The 23,277-nt window shown below is 48.7% G+C and overlaps 1 protein-coding gene across 1 annotated transcript; it reads left to right on the plus strand.

Moving 5' to 3' along the window:
- The first annotated feature begins 605 nt into the window (after positions 1–605).
- lrrc75bb (leucine rich repeat containing 75Bb) lies at positions 606–23,046 on the plus strand. Its single transcript, XM_077019889.1, has 4 exons — positions 606–1,282; positions 9,892–10,020; positions 11,894–12,006; positions 21,989–23,046. Exons 1-4 carry the CDS (start codon positions 992–994, stop codon positions 22,515–22,517), a joined length of 1,062 nt encoding a protein of 353 aa, XP_076876004.1. The 5' UTR covers positions 606–991; the 3' UTR covers positions 22,518–23,046.
- Positions 23,047–23,277: the final 231 nt, after the last annotated feature.

A 23,277-nucleotide genomic window follows, 5' to 3' on the forward strand; every position in this document is an offset into this window, starting at 1 on the left:
ATCACACAGGACCGTTGGATTAAACGGTTAAATGGTTTCAACAACATTTTGGTAGTCCAGGTGAAAGATTAACTATGGGTAGGTACAGTGCTGTAAGATACACGCAGTGGGATATACAAAACGGTTTAGTGTAACAAAGTTTAAAAAGACCTCAACACGAGTTACTATGTAAATAACTTAATTGAAAGTTACAGTAGCTAGATTTAGTTTGATCTAGCCATAGTTAGTGTGTATAAATATGCAATTCCTTTACTTAGCCTATTTATGTAATGTATAAATTAGCACAAATGAATTTGCTGAATACGTTTTAGACGCAACATAAATACGAACGTCGTGGATATAGTACATTTTATTTCATTCAATATGGTCTACATAACGACAAAGCCTTCGAGATTCCGTTGCGGTTTTGTCTAATTAACACTTCTCTTCTTCATATAAAACCTGTTTAAAACGCGCACCGGATTAGCACGCGTTCATTTTCTTTATCCGTTCAACAGTAACGGTGTCTTGTTACTTGTATCTTATACTTCATTAGGATGACGGTCCCCGAACGCTCGAGCGCCCGTGTGTCGCGAGCGGAGCGGGAGGGTCTCTGTTATTAAACACGCGTGTGGGATTCCTGCAATCTGATTGGCCAGAGGTTGGACTCCAGTCAGTCTTGTGTTGTAGCCTTGAAGACGAAAATATAGAGAGTGCAGAGAGGCGAGAGAAACACCGAGAAAACGCTACTGGGAAATTATTCGTTCTCTGGCTAATATAGTCTGCTGGAATTTAGCACACTATGGCTAGTTTGAAATTATAGCATTAGAATAAGTAATGTAAATTGAAACAGTAACGTAGTGAGATTGCACTGTGCGTGCAATCGTAAACACAGTCGTCTCTGACAAGTTTTCGACTTCGTTAATGTTACGGCCACGTAGTTTAAGAGCAAACTCTTTATTTATAACCCTGAAATCGCGATAGTGTCAGTAGGACTCGTAAAAGTTTAGCAATGGGTTCTAAGTTGACCAGACAGAGTAGTCTGGACAGCGAAGCGGCGTTTTTCAGGAGGAGACGGCACCAGCAGGACAGTTCGGCGGGCAGCGAGAAGAGTGAGATTCGAGGTGGCGGGGAACTCTGGTTATCATCTTTGGTGCTGAAGTCCGAGAAGCTCCCCGTAATTTTACGCAAACCGAATCCGAGTCCGTATGAGCGGAGAGTGACTTGGGCCCGGGAGATCCAGAAACTGCTGAAAGAACAGAGAGTGGACGAGGCGGCAGACGTACTGAAACTCCTCAGGAAGGTAAAGAAGTGCCATCAAACGCCTCGTCCGTCCAGCAGGATGAGATTTCATAGTTTACTCATTTCTGATGGATGTGCTTACACAGGTGTTGAGGTTCTTTGGGTTCTGTGCTTCTGCACGCAGCATTTCAAACATGACAACCCTTGTTTATTGTTTTAACCTGCATGCCCGGAGTGTCAAAACGATTTAGAAACTGGATCACCGTTCAACTACTAAAACCGTTCGGAACCCTAAAAGTGAGACCGCAGGTTAAAATCCTTACGTGGTCCACCACTGAAATTAAAGTTAAACGATCGTCTTTTTGTCCTTGGATAAAGTAAATATTTGGCTGGTGAAAAGACAAGTGCGATTATTGAGTTTAGAGGACCTTTTCACGAGGAACCATTACTCCGTGATTAATTACTGACGCTCGGTGAACGTGCACCACATGGCGCGTCAGTGCTGCCCTGTAGGGCCTGTCTACAGAGCCCCAAAATAGTTCAGCCTGAGGCGCCACCTTTTAGGACTGGGTGAGACCACATCAGTTATGTGACTTCTAAACTCTGTGCGTAATCTCTGCATGGTTGTGGTGTTCATGCGTTGTATCTTCAGTTGCTGCTGCTTCAGAAGTCATTAAGACTCCATGTATGGTGAGGAGCAGCATGTGTAGAGGAATGACACTGAAGCTTCTCTCGGTCTTGTGAACGTTTTAATGGAAACTCCCTTTCGCCAGCCACAGCATACACACACTTGCGTTTCGTTTCTCCGCGCTCCCAGTACCATATATAGCCCTAATATACGCGCACGTACATTTTACTACCGTATATGACATCTCCCCTTTTACGTTTTAGTAACAGCAAGGAACAATTCAACTTAACCATAACATGTTTTTTTCTTTAGACAGCACTAACCTTAAACCAAGACTCTCACACTGAAACTCTCCAGCATATTCTAGCGTCTTACCCAAACATGGTACTATATTATAACAGTCACATTTACATGCTCACAAATCAACAATACTGACAACAATACAACAAATGTCCTTTTTTTTCTTTCTTTCACAGTTCACTCACTCAATTTTCTTTTTTCTTTATCCCATTTCCCCCCAAAGGCCATAAAATAGTGTAACCCTACAGGTCGAGCCTGCTAACTGGCTTACACACTCTACCAGACCTGGTCACGGTGGGTGTAGGTAAAGGGTTTGCGGGTTTGTCCAGACTCTGACTAGCAGGAACAGTCTCTACTGTGGTGGCATCTGTATGATCTGTCCCTGTGTTGTGATCAGCTTCTGCTTGGACAGGTTGTGGGACTGGCCCTAATTGAAGATGACGGCGATTCCGCCGCAGCTCGGCTCCTTGATGTGTTCTGACTACAAAAGATCTTGGAGTAGTGCTCTCACTAGAGACCACTGCTGGTACGGACCAAGACTTTTCATTGTCCAGCTTCAGGAGCACTGCATCTCCTGGTCGAAGTGGAGGTAATGGCTTGGCTCCATGACGACGGTTGAAATAATACGCCTGTTTAGCCTTTTCCTTCCCATCCTTCACTTTCACTGCAAACCTACTGGGCCATTTTGGCAGGAGATTCTTCTCCAAGGTTGGGAGTGTAGTTCTGATTTTTCTCCCCATCAGCAATTCAGCAGGGCTGAACCCAGTGGAGGAGCATGGAGTGGACCTATAGCTCATCAGAGCCAGCACTGGATCTTCTTGTTTGAGAATTTTCTTTGCTGTTTGTACAGCTCTCTCTGCATGTCCATTGCCTTGTGGATGGTGAGGGCTAGATGTACAGTGCTTAAAATCAAACTGTCTTGCAAAAGCCTGGAACTCCGCACATGAGAATTGTGGCCCATTATCGCTCACAACCTCATCAGGGATACCAAATCTGGCAAAGATTGCTTTCAATTTCTTGATGACTTGTGCGCTTGTTGTTGTTGGTAGGTGCAGTATTTCGAGAAATCTTGAGTAATAGTCAGAGATCACCAGGTACTGCTGGTGATTGTGCTCACACAAGTCCATGGCAATCCTCTTCCAGGGTCGTTCTGGAAGCGTTGTACAGATGAGAGGTTCCCTTTGTTGTGTTCTTTTCAGCTCACGGCACACCTGACATGATGTTACGAGCTCACTTAGTTCCTTACTGAGCCTGGGCCACCATACAGATGAATTTGCTCTCTCTCGACACTTCACTAGGCCCTGGTGTCCATCATGGATTTTCTGGAGAATTTCACTCCTCATCACTCGTGGCACAACTATCCTGTTTCCTCTAAGGACGAGGCCATTATACTCTGATAGTTCCGGTTTCATTTGGATGTACTCTCTTGCAGCTTCAGGCACACTGCTTAGGTGCTCAGGCCACCCAGTTCTTATGAGCTTTATGACAGACTGCAATTCAGCATCAGTAGATGTAGCTGTTCTGATTTCATCTAGCTTGCTTGGGGATGCAGGGATTCCCCCTACTACATCAGCCACATAGCAGGCTACATCACTGTGCGTGTGTGTGTCGCCATCTTTGCAGGCCAACGGACTGCGTGACAGGGTGTCTGCAATGATTAGAGTTTTTCCAGGAGCATATTCTGCAATGGGGTTGAATCTCATGAGCCTCATGAGAAGACGTTGACAACGTAAAGGTACATTGTCCAGACTGCGGTTGTTTATAAGGGGCACTAATGGCTTGTGGTCTGTCACAAGTTTAAACTGCTCCAGCCCGCTGAGGTATCTATCAAATTTCTCACATGCCCACACACCAGCCAAACTCTCCTTTTCTATTTGGGCATAGCGTGTTTCTGCTTCAGTGAGACGTCTGGAGCAAAATGCCACAGGTTTCCACTGCTCTCCATGGAGCTGAAGGAGCACCCCTCCCAGTCCGTAGCTACTTGCATCTGCAGACACAGCAGTGGGCTTGTTTACATCATAGAAGGTGAGTACTGGTGCAGTTGTCAGCAGTTCCTTGATGTTCTCAAAAGCTGTTTGTTGTGCATGGTCCCATGTCCATGTGTTCTTGTTACTTTTGAGCAGCTCATACAGTGGTTGTCCTACTGTTGAGAGGTTGGGAATGTATCTTCCTAGATAATTCACCATTCCCAATATTCTCTTTAACTCTTGTACATCTGCAGGTGGAGGTAGCTGCTGGATAGCTTCTACTTTGTCGGGGTCTGGGCGGATACCGGACTGGTCAATGAGATGTCCGAGGAATCGTAGCCGATTCTGCCTGATTGAGCACTTCTCGCGGTTGAGTTTCATTCCAGTTGACTCAATGCGTTGCATTACCATCTCCAGACGACGATCATGCTCCTTTGTTGTAACCCCATGGATCAGAATATCGTCCATGAATACTTCTACACCATCCAGTCCCTGTAGTGTCTCTTTCATCTTTCTCTGGAAGATTTCTGGTGCACTAGTGATGCCGAATGGAAGACGCTTGAAATTGAATCTTCCAAATGGTGTGATGAAGGTGGTGAGCTTACAGCTGTCTGGGTGCAGTGGTATCTGGAAGAATCCACTGGCAGCATCGAGTGAAGAGAACACTGTGGCTCCACTTAGTTTTGCTGTAATCTCTTCAGTGGTAGGCAACAAATACCGTTCTCTTCTTACAGCCTCGTTCAACTTCTTAAGATCAACACATATACGGACTTTACCTGTGCTTTTCTTCAGGACTGGCACCATGGGTGCGCACCAGTCAGTGGGCTGTGTCACTCTCTCGATGATGCCGTTTCTCTCCATCCTCTGGAGCTCTTCTTTGACCTTTTGCAACATTGGAAATGGTACACGACGTGCTGTGTGCACCGCGAATGGCTGAGCATTGTCTTTTAGCTGTATTCTCACAGGTTCAGTCTTTAATGTCCCATGCTCACCAAAAGCTTGTAAATGTCCTTTACTGCACACCAATTCATTCACCCTTTTCACCAGATTCATTTTCACTGAAAGCGGTCTGCTGAGCAGGTTGCTTACTGTTCGTCCACGGATAACATATGCTGTCAATGGATGAGTTTCTCCTTTGTAGGTCACAGTGCTCTGGACTTGTCCTATGCACTGCAATTCGCCACCTGGACTATCCAATGGGATATTTGCAGTCTCTAAGGATCTTTTGGGGATGAGTGAGTGGTAGGTCTCCTCTGTAATGATGCTCACATCAGCGCCTGTGTCGATTTTAAAATCAACTGGTGTGGAGCCCACCAGCAGCTTCACAGTCCATTGCTCTGATGAACTTTCTGCCTTATTCACTGCTCCCAGGAAATATGACTGCTCTCCTTGCTCAGTGACTTCACTCACAGCTTTCCTGTTCCGACACACTCTAGCCCAGTGTCCAACTTTGCTGCATGCATTACATTTGGATTTTCTAGCTGGGCAATTTTCATCTTTACTGTGTCTTTCTCTCCCACATTTTCCACACTGACCGTCTTTTCCCCCTTTTGGCTTACCGTAGTGCTTGGTGTATTTGCTGCGCTTATGAGTGACCTCGTGTATCGCACCTGTTGCCTCTCCCTGCATGCTGACTTGCGAAGCCACCTCTTCAGACTGCCTGACCGTCTCTATGGTCAGTGTTAGTGTCAGGTCCTTCATCAGCTGCAGTCTCCGTGATACATCCTTGTCGAGTATCCCAACAACAATTCGGTCACGGATATTCTCGTCTTTGCTAGCGCCGAAGTCGCAATGCTCAGACAGTTCATACAGGGCTCTTATGAAAGTCTCGGCTTTCTCACCCGGTCTTTGCACTCGCTGGTGGAAGCACGCGCGTTCATGTATTACATTCCTCCGGGGCACAAAGTACTCATCAAATTTCTCCAGCACCCTTACGAAGTTATTTTCGTGTCCGTCTTCTTCAAATGCGAAAGAGCGGTAAATATTCTCTGACTCGCTCCCCATGGCGTATATCAGGCTACTCACTTGCACAGCGCCATCTTCCTTGTCCAACTTAGTGGCGGTTCTAAACCTCACAAAACGCTGCTTCCAATCTGGCCACTCACCCGGCTTGTCAAACGCAAAGCTTGTCGGAGGGTTGAACTTGGCCATAATCCGTTTACTTCTGACACCATGTAGAGGAATGACACTGAAGCTTCTCTCGGTCTTGTGAACGTTTTAATGGAAACTCCCTTTCGCCAGCCACAGCATACACACACTTGCGTTTCGTTTCTCCGCGCTCCCAGTACCATATATAGCCCTAATATACGCGCACGTACATTTTACTACCGTATATGACAGCATGGGTGTAGGCTGGGGGCAGACTTTGATCTACGCTTCACCCCCACCGTACACCACCCCCACCCTCTTTCTACACCACCCACCCTATACCACCCCCACCTTCACTGTACACCACCCCCACCCTACATCACCCCACCCTCACTCTACACCACCCCATACTCACTCCACCACCCTTCGCTTCACTGAAGGGAATTAGGTCTGCTTCACCTCCTAAAGCTTTTAAATGGATCGTCCCAAAGCTCTAAAGTCTTCTGCTGCCCTGATTGCGGCATTACCCATGTGTTTACCACTGGTGGGCAGGGTCTCGTGACACCACCAGGTTTATAAACATCACAGGGGTCCTCCATTAGATGTACCTCTTCCCAACACTGACACAAGAGCGCAGGAATTATCCAGGCACTGGAGAGAGTAGTAGTGGCATAGAATATGTACTGTTATGTTTCTTCTGGGGTCTTTTTGCTCCTCACACAGTTGCAAATCTCAGGGGGCTGAAGTGTGAACTCACACACTTCTACTGCTGATTGGCTGCAGGATGTCGCTCCACCACCACCACCACCACCACCACCACCTTTGCGCCATGTGCCACCCTCATGCACCAACCCCACCCTCCAAAAGCGATCTGGTTCATTTGCAAGCTCTGACATTGCCCCATATTGATGTTCGTGTGGAAGCTCTTCAGAGTTCTGAGGAATCTAAACAAAGCCGTGTGATTCACGGAGACCCCTGCGGTTAGGTGATCTCGTCTTATTAACCCAGTAAAGGGGGCAGTGCGGCAGCCGTACCAGTAATGAGGGAGACTGTCTCTCTCTCTGTCTTCATTAGACTTTTACATTTTCACCATGAGAAATGAGTTTCATTTTGGTGATTCAATTATTTTGAACATCTGGACTGGCTGCAGTTTGGATAAATGAACTGAAGTTGTGCATATGGATAGGAAAAAAAACACAACTTAATGAACTAGAAGACTTTAGAGAGTTCATTTAAAGAGAGTTCATTTGTTATTTTCTGCAAAACCAAAGTGTTTCTTAATGTTTGTTCAAAATAATCATGCATAGCCAATTATGGATCGGTGTAAGCATTTGTATATCATCTCATAGTGAAGGACTCTCTCCCAGCAAGGGTGCACATGGCCCAGACTACTGCATGGCATGCCTTCTCCATCTCAGACTAGAGAGCAGGCTACACCACCATATCACACCAAAATTACTCCAAAGAAAGCAGAGGTTTCACGCTTGAGGTTAATCACCTGGAGATTTTAATGGAAGAAGACAGTGTCTTGTATTTCTGCTTCATTTCCCGCAGGGATGCTGTGGTGAGGGGGGAAACACTCTCCCGTCTCCCCCGCCGTTACTCCAGCCCTCTCACCAGTTTCATTACTCTCAGGCTCATTAGAATAAATGCTAAAGCCAGCTGGGCTTCATTAGATCTTTTTAGTGTGGCGGGAAGCGGAGGATGCTGGGAATATCCAGAGAACGAGGGGAGACTACAATGAGATTTGAATTTCTATATCTGAAAAACATGACTTGATCCACATATATAATCCCACATTCCTGTCTGTCCTCCCATTAATCTTTGCAGTTGAGCACGACAGAGCAGCACTTATGTACACCACCTGTAGACAGACCAGCAGCATCTGTAAACGTAGCAGAACCTGCAGACAGACCAGCACTTGCGGAAAGATGGATGGGAGAGCAGCTGGTGTTGTGAGCTGTGATCAGTGCGGTGAAGAAGCTACGTGAATCTGTCTTGTTTCCTGTTCTCACTAGTCTCCTGCTGCTGTGTGTGTGTGTGTGCCTATGCAAGCAGGAGTGCTATAGTGCTTGGAATTAAGCCATCACTGCCTTCACAGAGCACGACCAGCCACACTCCAGAACCCAACCAACCACACTCCAGAGCACAACCAACCACACTCCAGAGCACAACCAGCCACACTCCAGAGCACAACCAGCCACATTCCAGAACACAACCATTCACACTCCAGAACACAACCATTCACACTCCAAAACACAACCATACACACTCCAGAACACAATCATACACACTCCAGAACACAACCATACACACTCCAGAGCACAACCATACACACTCCAGAACACAACCATCCACACTGCAGCACATGACCAGTTGCACTACAGAACACAACAAGCCACATATTTTCCACACATTGTTTGATAATCAGGGACAACTCAGTCTGCGTGTATGTGCAGCACTCCGTAGGGCATATATATATAGAACCCGTGGTATTTGCAGTGTGAAACAGGAGACTACAGTGAGGGCCGGCTGGCTACAGTGAGGGCTGGCTAGCTACAGTGACATAGCCCTGTGGAGAAGAACCTGTCAGTGCTGGACACAACTCAGCACTACAGTCCATATGTCACTGGACTGTGATTCTCTGTGTTTGTTTTTTTATCTTTGTACTTCAGTGCACAGAATTTGAAAAGGGAAAATTGAAATTCTTTAAATGGAAGCCATAAGAAATGGAGCATTTGGTTTCTTTGTCTTCTCTATTGTGTATTCTCTGTTGTGTCTTCTCTATTGTGTATATCTGTTGTGTATTCTCTATTGTGTATTCTCTGTTGTTTTTTGACCAGCCCAATTTAGTTGCATTATTGGTTCTTGCTTGTGCGAGCAATCTGAATGTCCAGCATGGAATCTAAACATGACATTTAAATGGGGAGTCTATTACCGATGTCTCTATTTAAATGGGGATTTTATTACTGATGTCTCTATTTAAATGGGGATTCTATTACTGTTGTGTCTGAGTTTAGGCCCAAACAAACAGAAATGCCAAAGTAGCAGGGCATCTCAAGAATGAAATATTCTTTTTTTCAAAATATTAGATGTGTAACAAAAATAAGTGAGCGAGTTCTTTGTTAATAAGCAGGAGCTCGTTAGTGAGTTTGGAAATGCAAACAAGCTGGCAGACAGGACAGCACCAGTGGTGGGTGGGTAAGGAGAGATGGTGCATGGTGAGTGGTGGGGAGAGAACGGCTCCAGTCCGGAGCCTCGGTGAGGTGGGGTGGTGCCACGTGTCCACCTGCCACTGGATCTGCCTCACTGGTCTTTATTGATCAGCAGACGGTGACCTGAATCCCACTGAGCATCCCACTTCCTGGGGATGAAAACAAGCCTTATTGGGGGGGGGTGGTGCCCAAAACAGACAGCAATGGAGAATGGTCTGACAGCTCCACACTGGAACAAGGACCCAGTGCCTAATGATGTCGATGGGTCACAGGCTTGCCGAGTATTTGCACCCAGCAACTCAAAGACAGTCTTAAGGTTCTTTTAATTGGTGGGACTATTTACGGCCCCCTGAAATGGTGGCACTATGACAAAAGGCTGAAATTCCTTTGCAGTGACCTTCAAAAGTAAGAACTGCTAGTTTTAACAATAGACATGTAATTCTCTCTCTGTCTCCCCACCCACTTTCCACAGGACATGGGGCTTGAAGGAACATCTCTTAATGATATCCTGTATAAGAACGCCGCTTTTCTCAACCTGGTGGATCCAATTTCACATGAGTTGCTGCTCAGTCTGGCGAGAGACATGCAATGCCCAAAGAGGGTAAGTCGCCCTAGCCATGATGTCATTCTGCACCTACGAAGAGTTAAGACAGCGGTAAATATAACACCACCACCGCCGCAGGTGGTGCTCATCCTGGCCAGCAGCTGACGGTGGGCCGATGTGTCGGGCGTAGCGGTCTGACGGTGCTGTGTTTTCACTGCTGTCAGCCTCCCTGGCCTTCCGGGACGGGCCTCAGCCGTAGCCGCCACACACACACTCGTTATGCTACGTCCTGCCACGGTGAGGACTTATTTCTAGCTGGCGTAGGGAGACGGTGCCTGCGCTGTCCGATTCGTCAGTGCCGCTGCGGAGATGTGGGGGGGGCTTCCGCCCGCAGGACCGCCCGCTCACGGCGGCGGTGTGATGCGCGCTCTGCCGTCGTGCAGGAGGTCGCTGTGACCTTCCTTCTTCCCGAGAGACTCAGCAGCCAACGCCTCACTCCCTCTTCCTGTCCGCTGCGAGAAGCTCGTTAGCCTGGGCACCCTGCGCTAAAAGCTCCGTGCACACTGGGAAAAACATAGTTCCCGAGGTTTGCGTTTGTTTCCCTGTCCTAGGACTTGAGTCTGAAGATCATCCTGTTACACTGCACCAAGTTATCAGGGTCAGGACAAAAACAATCCTGAACGTTGGCAAACAGAGGTTGCAGCTTGAGAGGAGAACTTGGCAGTGTTTGAAGAATGTTGTCTGTTCTGGAGAGTTTTGTGTCTGTTGGTGCTGGTTGAAGCAGGACGTGTGGACGTGAGCCTGTTGAGGTTCGGCAGAGGTTCAGAGGCGGGGCTACGCTGCCCCTGGTCCCAGCTGATGTTTAAAGGCGGGGCTACGCTGCCCCTGGTCCCAGCTGATGTGTAGAGGCGGGGCTACGCTCTCCCAGCTGGTCCGCTTGGTCGCATTCCTCAATTCACATGTTTGGATATACTTGGGCTTTGACCGTGAGGCCACAGGTGAACCTGCAGTGCTATCTAGAGCCTTCCTGTTCCTTTATGAAAAGAGTCACATGTACAACAGATGTAACAGGTGTACAAATGTTAATGTAGAATACGTATCCAATGGCAAACTTAAATGTTGAAACTGCAGAGTATTTAGGATGTCGTACAGACGTCTGCCGCTTCCTGCCTGCCTCTCCAAACAAGCCGTCTATTCCTGGGATGTGTTTATTTAACGCATCAAGCTTATTGTCTCAGGTTCTGCGTTTGTGATCTCTGTACCAGGTTGATATGGTGTCTGGCCACTCGGGGAAGGAGAGCTGCCTGAGGTTTTGTTTTGGCCTGCGATACAACCCTGTGCCTGTTGTGCTGTAGTATCGATTAGATTTGGTCCACTGTCTGCAGGCCAATCCACTTAAAGAGTCTGAGACGGGGGGGGGGGGGGGGGGGGGGGTGTTATAGAAGCCGCTGTCATGGTGAAATAGCTGCAGGACACTCAGGTCGATGGACACTACTGAGGAGTGCACCAAAGACAGCAGTGAGACATCCTGTGTTGACACAGCAGTGAAACAGGTCGGGTGTGTCCCAAACCTTCAGCCTTAAATGCATCGACAAAGAGCCCGTATGTCCAAGACTGAGAGACAGCAGCGATCCTTCACTGGACACGGCACAGTGTAAAGACGTGTAAAGACATTAGAGAAGGATGTTGAAGATCTTGAAAATATGATCATAATCATTTATGCTTATCAACTCTGTTACGTATGTAACAGTATTTTTCACGTATGTTGAACTAGGGTAGATATGTTTATTTCTTTATATCTTGTGTGCAAGTAAGTGTGTGTGTGTGTGTGTGTGTGTGTGTGTATCACTGAGATTTATTTGCCATCTCAGGACTTCAGCTCAGCTTGTTGGCCCTCTAATAAGCCCCACCCCCTCCGTTTCCCCCACAGGAAGCAGACGCCCTCAGATCCTCTGATAAGATCTGCCGGCAGCTGGTCTACCACCTGACGCCTCACCCCAAGTGGGCACGGCACAAGGTGCCCAGGAATAAGTCCCATGCCTGGTAAGCGCCTGGGGCCCGTCTGTCTGTCCCCCACACAGCCAAAACACCACCAACAACAACAACAACAACAGCACAGTTTACTCAGCCATGTTAGGACTGGATCATCTGGGTGCATTTGTTTTGGTGACAGTTTTTTAGCAGGAACACAGTCAGGCAAACCCCCTCACCAGGGGGAAGGCTTTCTAAAAGGGGAAAACCGCTAACGATGCCCGTGCGTTCTCCTGCTCCCTGAGCAATTAGTCGGGTTTGAGTGACCGCAGCAGTTCTCTTGCTGCGCTCCTGTTCGTCTCACACACACAATCTCTACACCATCCAGCAGACACCACAACAGCAGCTCCCGGGCCTGTGGCCCTACATGTCATCCGCCCGCGCCTCAACACTGCTGCTACCACTGAACATGAACTCCACCCACGCCTCAACGCTGCTGTTAACACTGAACACGTCCTCCACCTACGCTTCTGCCCTGCTGACACCACTGAACACGTCCTCAACTCGCGCCTCAATGCTGCTGTCACCACTGAACACGTCCTCCACCCACACCTCAACACTGCTGCTACCACTGAACACATCCTCCACCCACACTTCAATGCTGCCGTCACCACTGAACACGTCCTTCACCTACTCATATGTAAATGGATTATGGAGTAAAGTGGAGAAGTAATACTTTCTGGACAAAAACATGTTTGGAGTGAGTAAATTCAAGGGCTCATTTGCTGTTGGTCATGCTGCTTTTACACTCTGTAATTGGCTAGTATCAACCTCACGGGACTGCACACACTCTCTCTCTTTCTCTCTCTCTCTCTCTCTCTCTCTCTCTCTCTCTCTCTCTCTCTCTCTCTCTCTCTCTCTCTCTCTCTCTCTCTCTCTCTCTCTCTGTTGTTTCTTTATTTAGAATTTTCCTTTTTTCCTTGCCCTCTTTCCCAGAGCAGCTCCCCCTCACCCAGTATGTTCCCTGGGTGAGTGACTGACTAAAAGACAAACAGGTCAAGAAACAGGCAGACAGACACAATGAGAACAGGAAGAGAGATAGGGTGTGAAACAGGCAGACAGACACAATGAGAACAGGCAGAGAGACAGGGTGAGAAACAGGCAGACAGACACAATGAGATGCATGTCTGCTCAATAGGACATCACCCTTCTCTGTGGCTGTAGGATGTCATTCTTGTCTGTAGCTGTAGGACATGATTGTATCTATCTGTGGTTGTAGGACATGACTGTATCTCTCTCTGTGGCTGTAGGACATGACCGTGTCTCTCTCTGTGGCTGTAGGACATGACCGTGTCTCTCTCTGTGGCTGTAGGACATGACCGTGTCTCCGTGGCTCTAGGACATGACTGTATCTCTCTCTGTGGCTGTAGGACATGACTGTATCTCTCTCTGTGGCTGTAGGACATGACCATGTCTCTCTCTCTCTGGGGCTGTAGGACATGACAGTATCTCTCTCTGTGGCTGTAGGACATGACTGTATCTCTCTCTGTGGCTGTAGGACATGACCGTGTCTCTCTCTCTCTCTGTGGCTGTAGGACATGACCGTGTCTCTCTCTCTCTGGGGCTGTAGGACATGACCGTATCTCTCTCTGTGGCTGTAGGACATGACCGTATCGCTCTCTGTGGCTGTAGGACATGACTGTCTCTCTCTCTCTCTGGCTGTAGGACATGACTGTATCTCTCTCTCTCTCTGGCTGTAGGACATGACTGTATCTCTCTCTCTCTGGCTGTAGGACATGACTGTATCTCTCTCTGTGGCTGTAGGACAGGACTGTCTCTCTCTCTGTGGCTGTAGGACATGACTGTATCTCTCTCTGTGGCTGTAGGACATGACCGTGTCTCTCTCTCTCTCTCTGGGGCTGTAGGACATGACAGTATCTCTCTCTGTGGCTGTAGGACATGACTGTATCTCTCTCTGTGGCTGTAGGACATGACCGTGTCTCTCTCTCTCTCTGTGGCTGTAGGACATGACCGTGTCTCTCTCTCTCTCTGGGGCTGTAGGACATGACAGTATCTCTCTCTGTGGCTGTAGGACATGACTGTATCTCTCTCTGTGGCTGTAGGACATGACCGTATCGCTCTCTGTGGCTGTAGGACATGACTCTCTCTCTCTCTCTCTCTGGCTGTAGGACATGACTGTATCTCTCTCTCTCTCTCTCTCTGGCTGTAGGACATGACTGTATCTCTCTCTCTCTCTCTGGCTGTAGGACATGACTGTATCTCTCTCTGTGGCTGTAGGACATGACTATATCTCTCTCTGTGGCTGTTGGACATGACCGCGTCTCTCTCTATGGCTGTAGGACATGACTGCGCTCTGCGACTGTGTCTCTCTCTGTGGCTGTAGGACATGACTGTATCTCTCTTTCTGTGGCTGTAGGACATGACTGTATCTCTCTCTCTGTGGCTGTAGGACATGACCGTATCTCTCTCTGTGGCTGTAGGACATGACCGTATCCCTCTCTGTGGCTGTAGGACATGACCGTATCCCTCTCTGTGGCTGTAGGACATGACTGTATCTCTCTCTCTGTGGCTGTAGGACATGACTGTATCTCTCTGTGGCTGTAGGACATGACTGTATCTCTCTCTCTGTGGCTGTAGAACATGACTGTATCTCTCTCTCTGTGGCTGTAGGACATGACTGTATCTCTCTGTGGCTGTAGGACATGACTGTATCTCTCTCTCTGTGGCTGTAGAACATGACCATATCTCTCTCTCTGTGGCTGTAGGACATGACTGTATCTCTCTCTGTGGCTGTAGGACATGACTGTATCTCTCTCTGTGGCTGTAGGACATGACTGTATCTCTCTCTGTGGTGTAGGACATAACTGTATCTCTCTCTGTGGCTGTAGGACATGACCGTATCCCTATCTGTGGCTGTAGGACATGACCGTATCCCTCTCTGTGGCTGTAGGACATGACCGTATCCCTCTCTGTGGCTGTAGGACATGACCGTATCCCTCTCTGTGGCAGTAGGACATGACCGTATCCCTCTCTGTGACTGTAGGACATGACTGTATCTCTCTCTGTGGCTGTAGGACATGACCGTATCGCTCTCTGTGGCTGTAGGACATGACTGTCTCTCTCTCTCTCTCTGGCTGTAGGACATGACTGTATCTCTCTCTGTGGCTGTAGGACAGGACTGTCTCTCTCTCTGTGGCTGTAGGACATGACTGTATCTCTCTCTGTGGCTGTAGGACATGACCGTGTCTCTCTCTCTCTCTGGGGCTGTAGGACATGACAGTATCTCTCTCTGTGGCTGTAGGACATGACTGTATCTCTCTCTGTGGCTGTAGGACATGACCGTGTCTCTCTCTCTCTCTGGGGCTGTAGGACATGACAGTATCTCTCTCTGTGGCTGTAGGACATGACTGTATCTCTCTCTGTGGCTGTAGGACATGACCGTATCGCTCTCTGTGGCTGTAGGACATGACTCTCTCTCTCTCTGGCTGTAGGACATGACTGTATCTCTCTCTCTCTCTCTCTCTCTGGCTGTAGGACATGACTGTATCTCTCTCTGTGGCTGTAGGACAGGACTGTCTCTCTCTCTGTGGCTGTAGGACATGACTGTATCTCTCTCTGTGGCTGTAGGACATGACCGTGTCTCTCTCTCTCTCTGGGGCTGTAGGACATGACAGTATCTCTCTCTGTGGCTGTAGGACATGACTGTATCTCTCTCTGTGGCTGTAGGACATGACTGGCTCTCTCTCTGTGGCTGTAGGACATGACTATATCTCTCTCTGTGGCTGTTGGACATGACTGTATCTCTCTCTGTGGCTGTAGGACATGACTGTATCTCTCTTTCTGTGGCTGTAGGACATGACTGTATCTCTCTCTCTGTGGCTGTAGGACATGACCGTATCTCTCTCTGTGGCTGTAGGACATGACCGTATCCCTCTCTGTGGCTGTAGGACATGACTGTATCTCTCTCTCTGTGGCTGTAGGACATGACTGTATCTCTCTGTGGCTGTAGGACATGACTGTATCTCTCTCTCTGTGGCTGTAGAACATGACCGTATCTCTCTCTCTGTGGCTGTAGGACATGACTGTATCTCTCTGTGGCTGTAGGACATGACTGTATCTCTCTCTCTGTGGCTGTAGAACATGACCATATCTCTCTCTCTGTGGCTGTAGGACATGACTGTATCTCTCTCTCTCTGGCTGTAGGACATGACTGTATCTCTCTCTGTGGTGTAGGACATGACTGTATCTCTCTCTGTGGTGTAGGACATAACTGTATCTCTCTCTGTGGCTGTAGGACATGACCGTATCCCTATCTGTGGCTGTAGGACATGACCGTATCCCTCTCTGTGGCTGTAGGACATGACCGTATCCCTCTCTGTGGCAGTAGGACATGACCGTATCCCTCTCTGTGACTGTAGGACATGACTGTATCTCTCTCTATGGTGTAGGACATGACCGTATCTCTCTCTGTGGCTGTAGGACATGACTGTATCTCTCTCTGTGGTGTAGGACATGACTGTATCTCTCTGTGGGGTAGATGATTTGTTCTCTTCACTGTGGAGTCTAAAGTCAGGAAATGAAGCGGCGGACACCATGTGGCCCTACCAGCCCAGCGCTCGTGGCATTTCAGAGGAGAAAACCACACCAACTCTCTTAACTTCCCTAATATTTCCCAGCTCTCCTGAAACTTTAAATAGGCTGCGCATCATTAGATAAATGGTACGCTGCCGTCTTTGACCAGCTCCCCCACTTCCAATCTTCACACTTTTATCATATGTAAGTTTCAGCTTCTTTGCACATGAGACAAATTAGGCAGCCTTCTTAATGAATCATTTCATGACATCTCTAGGCAGTGGGGTCAAGTCTCAGAGATGACCCTCCTCTGGCTCTGACCGGCTCCAGATGAAGACCGTGTCGCTCAGGAGCGGGAGAGCGCGAGCTGGAATGCATCAGCCGTGGCTCACTTCCTGTGCTGGAATGGCCTACGAGACTCGCGGGGCGTAGCGCGGAAGCCACGGCTCACGGAATCTCTCCCGCGTGCCTCTGCGCACACATCCGCCCTCCAGCGCCCGGCACTGCAATAACGCAATCACATGATGAATCTGTTTAATAAAGCAGCCGGCGGGGAGAGGATGAGCCGCGGCGCCCCCGCACAAACTCCCGCCTTAATTACCCACTCTCTCATCAGGCTGGTCTGGGCTGGCGCGCTGGGAGCAGGGGCTCCAGGGAAGGATGTGGGCGTGTGGGTTGACAGGCTGCCGCCGTGACGATGGTGTTCGAAGGCCGCTGTTCTCTCCATTTGGCTTGTGACTTGCAGTTTGTTGTCAGGGATTGTGAGATGAGGAAACCGTGTTAGCATGGCTGCAGTGGAGAGAGGCTGGTGTAGACGTATGTAATGGGAGTCTGGAAACACACTCCTGGAGACACTCCGCAAACAAGTCCCCACCTCCAACCACTCCACCCACTGCCTCTCCCTCCACCCTGCCCTTAGTTTCCTCTCACCCTCAGGACTTTTAACTTCTAATCCGTAACCTTTAGCCAACAAACTTTAAGGAAGGGATTTGCTGAAACTTTGTCCGCTTTGTCTTGAAGAAGAATGCTTCAGGTGCACTGCTAAAGTCAGCTGGGCGCAGTGTGTGTGTATTCAATACACAAAATCAATGGAAGAACCTACTTTCTTTGTTACTTTGTTTCTTCAATACTTTGTTTCCATTCTTCATACTGTTTGAGGTTTTCAACCCTTCCTTCATGAGGCATATTGGTTTAGAACCAGCTGGTGTATCTCAGCCAGTGAAGTACAGATACAGATCATGGCCTAGAGATATGGGCATGAGTTTGGACTAAACCACTTTGACAAGGGCAGGGGGGGGGATTCTTCTTTCAGTTTTATGTTTGTTTTCGGACTGAATCATTCTGCTGGTTGTGGTGGTAGAGGTGTGTGTTTGTGTGTGTGTGTGTGTGTGTGTGTGTGTGTGTGTGTGTGTGTGTGTGTGCTTGCTTTATCCCTTCAAACTTCTGTTTATTGCTTTATCCTTTCAAAGCACGGACGTAATGCACAAAATGAAAGACATTTATCTGTTAGAACAGTGAAGCTCATTATGGTGGTTGTGTAGGAGGAAATATGCACCACACACAAGCAGAAAAACATAATTAAACGTGTAATTTGCTATATGGATGGCAATTGAGGGCTTCCAGGAACTTGATTGACGTATCAAAATCTGCAGAATGGAATGAAAGTGTGGCAGAAAAAGCAAATTCCCCTTTGTGTGTGTATGCATGTGTGCATTCTTGAGAACGAGCTAGTGTTATTATGTAAGCGTGCACATTTTGCATCAGTATAATCACTCATTCTCATATAGGCAGTGAAACAAAACAGAGAAATTACCCTCAAACCACAAAGACCTAAAACCAGACCTGAGACATGCAGTCTAGTGTGTGTGTGTGTGTGTGTGTGTGTGTGTGTGTGTGTGTGTGTGTGTGTGCGCACGCTCGTACACATGTGTTCGCACATGCGTGCGTGCGTGCGTGTGTGTGTGTGTGTATACACTTGAGCACATGTATGCGTGTGACCGTGTGTGTGTGTGTGTGTGTGTGCTTTCTGTTTTATAGATTCTCCTGATGCAGTACTTGCATCAGTACATCTTGTGTGTCTGTGGGATTAGTGGGATGAGATGTTGGCAGAGGTATACTCCAGCTTTCTATGTTTGTGTGTGTGTGTGTGTGTGTGTGTGTGTGTGTGTGGTAGCTTGTCCCTTAGGCTTACTCTAATCTCAGTGTGGCTTTCTGAAGGCTAATTAAAATAGATTGCCATCCTCTCTCAGAAGTGGGTGGGTGTGTGTGTGTGTGTGTGTGTGCGTGTGTGAGAACATAAGAGTCAAACAGATGAGATGATAATCGCAATGACCTACAGTCACATGGTATCTGTGTTTGTAAGCTGGTCAGTGGATGTTGTTTAGATGAACTGTGCTTGACCTGAGGAGTGAGTGTTTGTAGTTGATGTAGTAGATGAACACAGCTCTGCTTGTGATGCCAGCGTCCTTCATACAGTAGACACACTGGACTACGTTGGAGATTAATTGACTGTACTGGCATAGCGTGTGTTGTATGGGAGGTTCCTGAAGTCCTGGACAGGATAACCAGCCTGGATAACCAGACTAAGTGGGTAAATAAAAAGAAACTTGTTCAGCAAGGGCTCAGGAGTAAGTCTAACTTACTAAACTCCCATGCAGCTGGGCCAATGTGGCATGGGTGCAGCACACAGCAGATGCAGTGATTTTCCATCTCTGCACCTGAATGTGGGTTTGGATCTGTCTGCTGTCAGAAGGAAAGGCAGAGGCAGTGTTCCTGTTGTGGGTGTCACACCCGGGGAGAAGACTTCCCTGTGCCCAGGCACTCTCTGCCTGACGGAACGGCTGAAGTTATGTGGAAACAGGTGTAGGAGAGTGTCTGTTTGAGAGAGCACAGAACATGCACCCTGAACCGAAGAAACGGCCAATGAGGGAAGAGCACAGTGAGATGCACATGAGGGATGCCAGGGAGGGGGGGGGTCATGCCGGGGGAGGAAGTATTGGGGGGTGTCGTTGGGGGGGGGGGGGGGGGGGGGTCTCTCCTGTATGTACAGGCTCCTTTCGTAAGGCTGAGGGAGAGGAAGGAGGCCGCGTAGAGTGACTGTTTGTGCAGCGGTGTCGGTGAAGTGTGAAGTGGGACAGGTGCTTCCCGAGTTCTGCTGGGCTCTGCACAGGTTCAGCACAGATACACAGGTATACACGTCCCTGAGTTCACCACAGTCTAGTCTAGTGATGCTAGTGACAGCAAAGGATTAAAGCCGCTGGAGTGCGTCAGAGCAGCGTAGGCTGTACGGGGATCGTGTTCGTGCGCACGGCTGCTTCCGTCACCACGCCGCCACAGGTCTGCTGCCTCGCTCTGCTGATGGAGACCCCCACCCTCATCCTCACCTCCACCCCAACCACCTCCTCCCTCACCCCACGCTGGAACCATTGCCACTGGCGCTCTCGAGTAGACAGTGTGCTTGGCGAGGAGAGAGGGTTGTCGTGTCCTTGCACCGGCGTGTCCTCCCCCGCAGAAGGAGCGTGCCAGACGCCTCCTGGAGAGACGCCCCTGCTGCAGCGAACTGAGCGGTGACGGGCAGAAAGCCTCGGGTCTCAGGCCAGTCCCAACACCACAGCGGGCAGCCGTGAAGCAGATGGAGGGTTCTGACAGCAGACCGAGAGGGCTGGGAGAGGGAGAGTCATACAGCTGAAGGGAGAGAGAGTGAAAGAATGATGGCACGTTATTGCTCTTCATAAAATGTATTAAGCCCATGGAATCCCCCCCGCCCAACTCACACACACACACACACATGACTTTATTATTCCCCATGTATGAAATTGATTTTTGGTACAGACTGTAATTTTGAATAGCTTGCTTTCAACCAATAGGAGAAAAATGGTGAAGAATCTGGAGAGAGAGGGGGAGGAAGAGAAAGAGAGAGGGATGGAGTGAGAGAGAGGGGGACAGGGAAAGAAAGAGAGAGGGATGGAGTGAGAGAGAGAGGGACAGGGAGAGGACAAGGTGAATTATGATCCACTCAAGAATCAATAACCTTGCTAATCTGTGCTGCTCTGTTCTCCAGGCCCTTGGCTTCTACTGCTGCAGATAGAATGGTCATCTATTTGAGCCTCTTTACCTACCGTACCAGCCAGGAGCTGCAGGGAGGCGGAGCTACTCAAGCATGGGGGCGTGTGCGAGGCACATGGAGATTTGCATAAATGTCTTCATGGTTAATTATGGTAGGAGGCAGTTTCTGGTAAAAGAGCAAAGCCTCGTGCCACACTACCATGAACTGCAGCCAACCTGAGAGTGAAGCATAAATATAAAGGGGAGGGGCCTCTCCTGTCTCTGCTTGGGTCTGCGTTTAACAAGGTTGTGTGTGTGTGTGTGTGTGTGTGTGTGTGTGTGTGTGTGTGTGTGTGTGTGCATGCGCGCGCGCCTGCCTGTGCAGCCAAGCTGCTAGGAGCAATAGTGGAATCACTGGTGTAATGTGGAAGTCAAAATAACACTGCACCAGCAAAAATTTTTGAGTGATTGTACATTCTACTATACACACACACACACACAATGTCTGCACCAACCCCCCCCCCCCCCCCCCCCCCCCCCAGTGCTGCACACCATACACAGAACACCACCCACCGCACTGTCCATCAGACTCAGGAAAAAGACTGCATACACCACACACTCACACACACACAGAGAAGCCCACACACACTGGCACATAAATGAACCTTTTCCACCATCAAGGGACCTGATTTCTAATTTAGAAATCCATTTTTTTTCTAATTTAGAAATCCATTTGTTGCGTTTCCACCTAAATAAACAGGTTCTGGAGCCCTAAATGTTGGTTCCCAGCTGGACCTACAGAACAGCAGGTTCAGTGTGAACCGTGATAACATACGGGGGCATGTGAAGTTGTAAAGTCATCACACAGTGGGGCTGGACGGGGTGATCAGCCAGTGCATTATGTTGTGCTCAATGGCGTCATGTGAAACAGAGCAAACCAGATGACTGGGGAGCTGAATTCAGCCACAGCAACACTAGACCTGCATCTCCATCCACATCAGACAGGAATGATGTTGCGGTGATCAGGTTAAACTTAACCTGCATGCAGTGTTAATATATTTAAATGACTATTTGTTAATGCTATTATATTGTTAATGCTATGATATTAATGCTGTTCAATGTCATTTCCTTATTTGTCATTAATATTATTTGTCTTATCAATAGTTGATCTGTGCTTGTTTTATGGAAAAAAGATACGTCAGTAACAGCATCACACACGCACACAGGCTCACACACACACAGGCACACACATGCACACACACAGGCACACACACACACACAGGCACATGCGCACACACATACACAGGCACACGCACACACACGGGCACACACTGAATCATAATAAGTCGGGCATTTTGGGGTTAACAAGACCCTGAAGCCAGAGGAGGTTGGTTTAATGAGTGTTTCTGTTTTCCAGTCTGAAAACCTCCCTGAAGATGGCGGGTGACACACTGGACCTGTCGGGCATACGGCTGGGTGCGCGGGACGTCCAACGCGTGTCCCACTACCTGCAGAGACACGGGACCTCTGTCACCGCCGTGGACCTGAGCTTCACAGCCATGCAGGACGACGGCCTACGCCAGCTCCTTCCCCCGCTCAGCGTCATGCCCAGACTCTCCACGCTCGCCGTCAACGGCAACCGCCTCACCATCGCCGTGGTGAAAGACCTGACAGAGGTGGTGAAGGACAGGAGGAAGTTCCCGAGCCTGGCGTGGGTGGACCTGGGCAACAACGTGGATATCTTCACCATGCCCCAGCCTCTCCTGCTGGCCCTGCGCCGACGCTGTGGCCTTAGAGGAAGCCTGCCCACCATATACGAATCGGAGTGTAGCTGTCTGGAGGCATCCATGGAGGAGCACAGCGTGGTGGAGGAGGACGAAGAGGAGGAAGAGGGCTGGGCCACGGAGAAGAGGAACAGCATCACATTGCACATGTGTCAGAGATGATGAGAGTCCTGGCTGAAAAGGAGACTCTCCGAGAGGGATTGAGACTCTCCAAGAGGGATTGAGACTCTCCGAGAGAGATTGAGACTCGCTGAGAGGGATTGAGACTCTGACAGAATGAGACTCGCTGAGAGGGATTGAGACTCTGACAGAATGAGACTCTGAGAGGAATGAGACTCTGACAGAATGAGACTCTCTGAGAGGAGTGAGACTCTGACAGAATGAGACTCTCTGAGAGGAGTGAGACTCTGACAGAATGAGACTCTCTGAGAGGAATGAGACTCTGACAGAATGAGACTCTCTGAGAGGAGTGAGACTCTGACAGAATGAGACTCTCTGAGAGGAGTGAGACTCTGACAGAATGAGACTCTCTGAGAGGAGTGAGACTTTGAGAGAGATTGAGACTCGCTGAGAGGGATTGAGACTCTGACAGAATGAGACTCGCTGAGAGGGATTGAGACTCTGACAGAATGAGACTCTCTGAGAGGGATTGAGACTCTGACAGAATGAGACTCGCTGAGAGGGATTGAGACTCTGACAGAATGAGACTCTCTGAGAGGAATGAGACTCTGACAGAATGAGACTCTCTGAGAGGAGTGAGACTCTGACAGAATGAGACTCTCTGAGAGGAGTGAGACTCTGACAGAATGAGACTCTCTGAGAGGAGTGAGACTCTGACAGAATGAGACTCTCTGAGAGGAGTGAGACTTTGAGAGAGATTGGGGTTCTAGGTTCTGCTCAATGCTCTGTGGTTCGCAGTGTT

This window comes from Brachyhypopomus gauderio, chromosome 10 (genome assembly GCF_052324685.1).
Source record: "Brachyhypopomus gauderio isolate BG-103 chromosome 10, BGAUD_0.2, whole genome shotgun sequence".
In the NCBI taxonomy this organism is placed as follows: domain Eukaryota; kingdom Metazoa; phylum Chordata; class Actinopteri; order Gymnotiformes; family Hypopomidae; genus Brachyhypopomus; species Brachyhypopomus gauderio.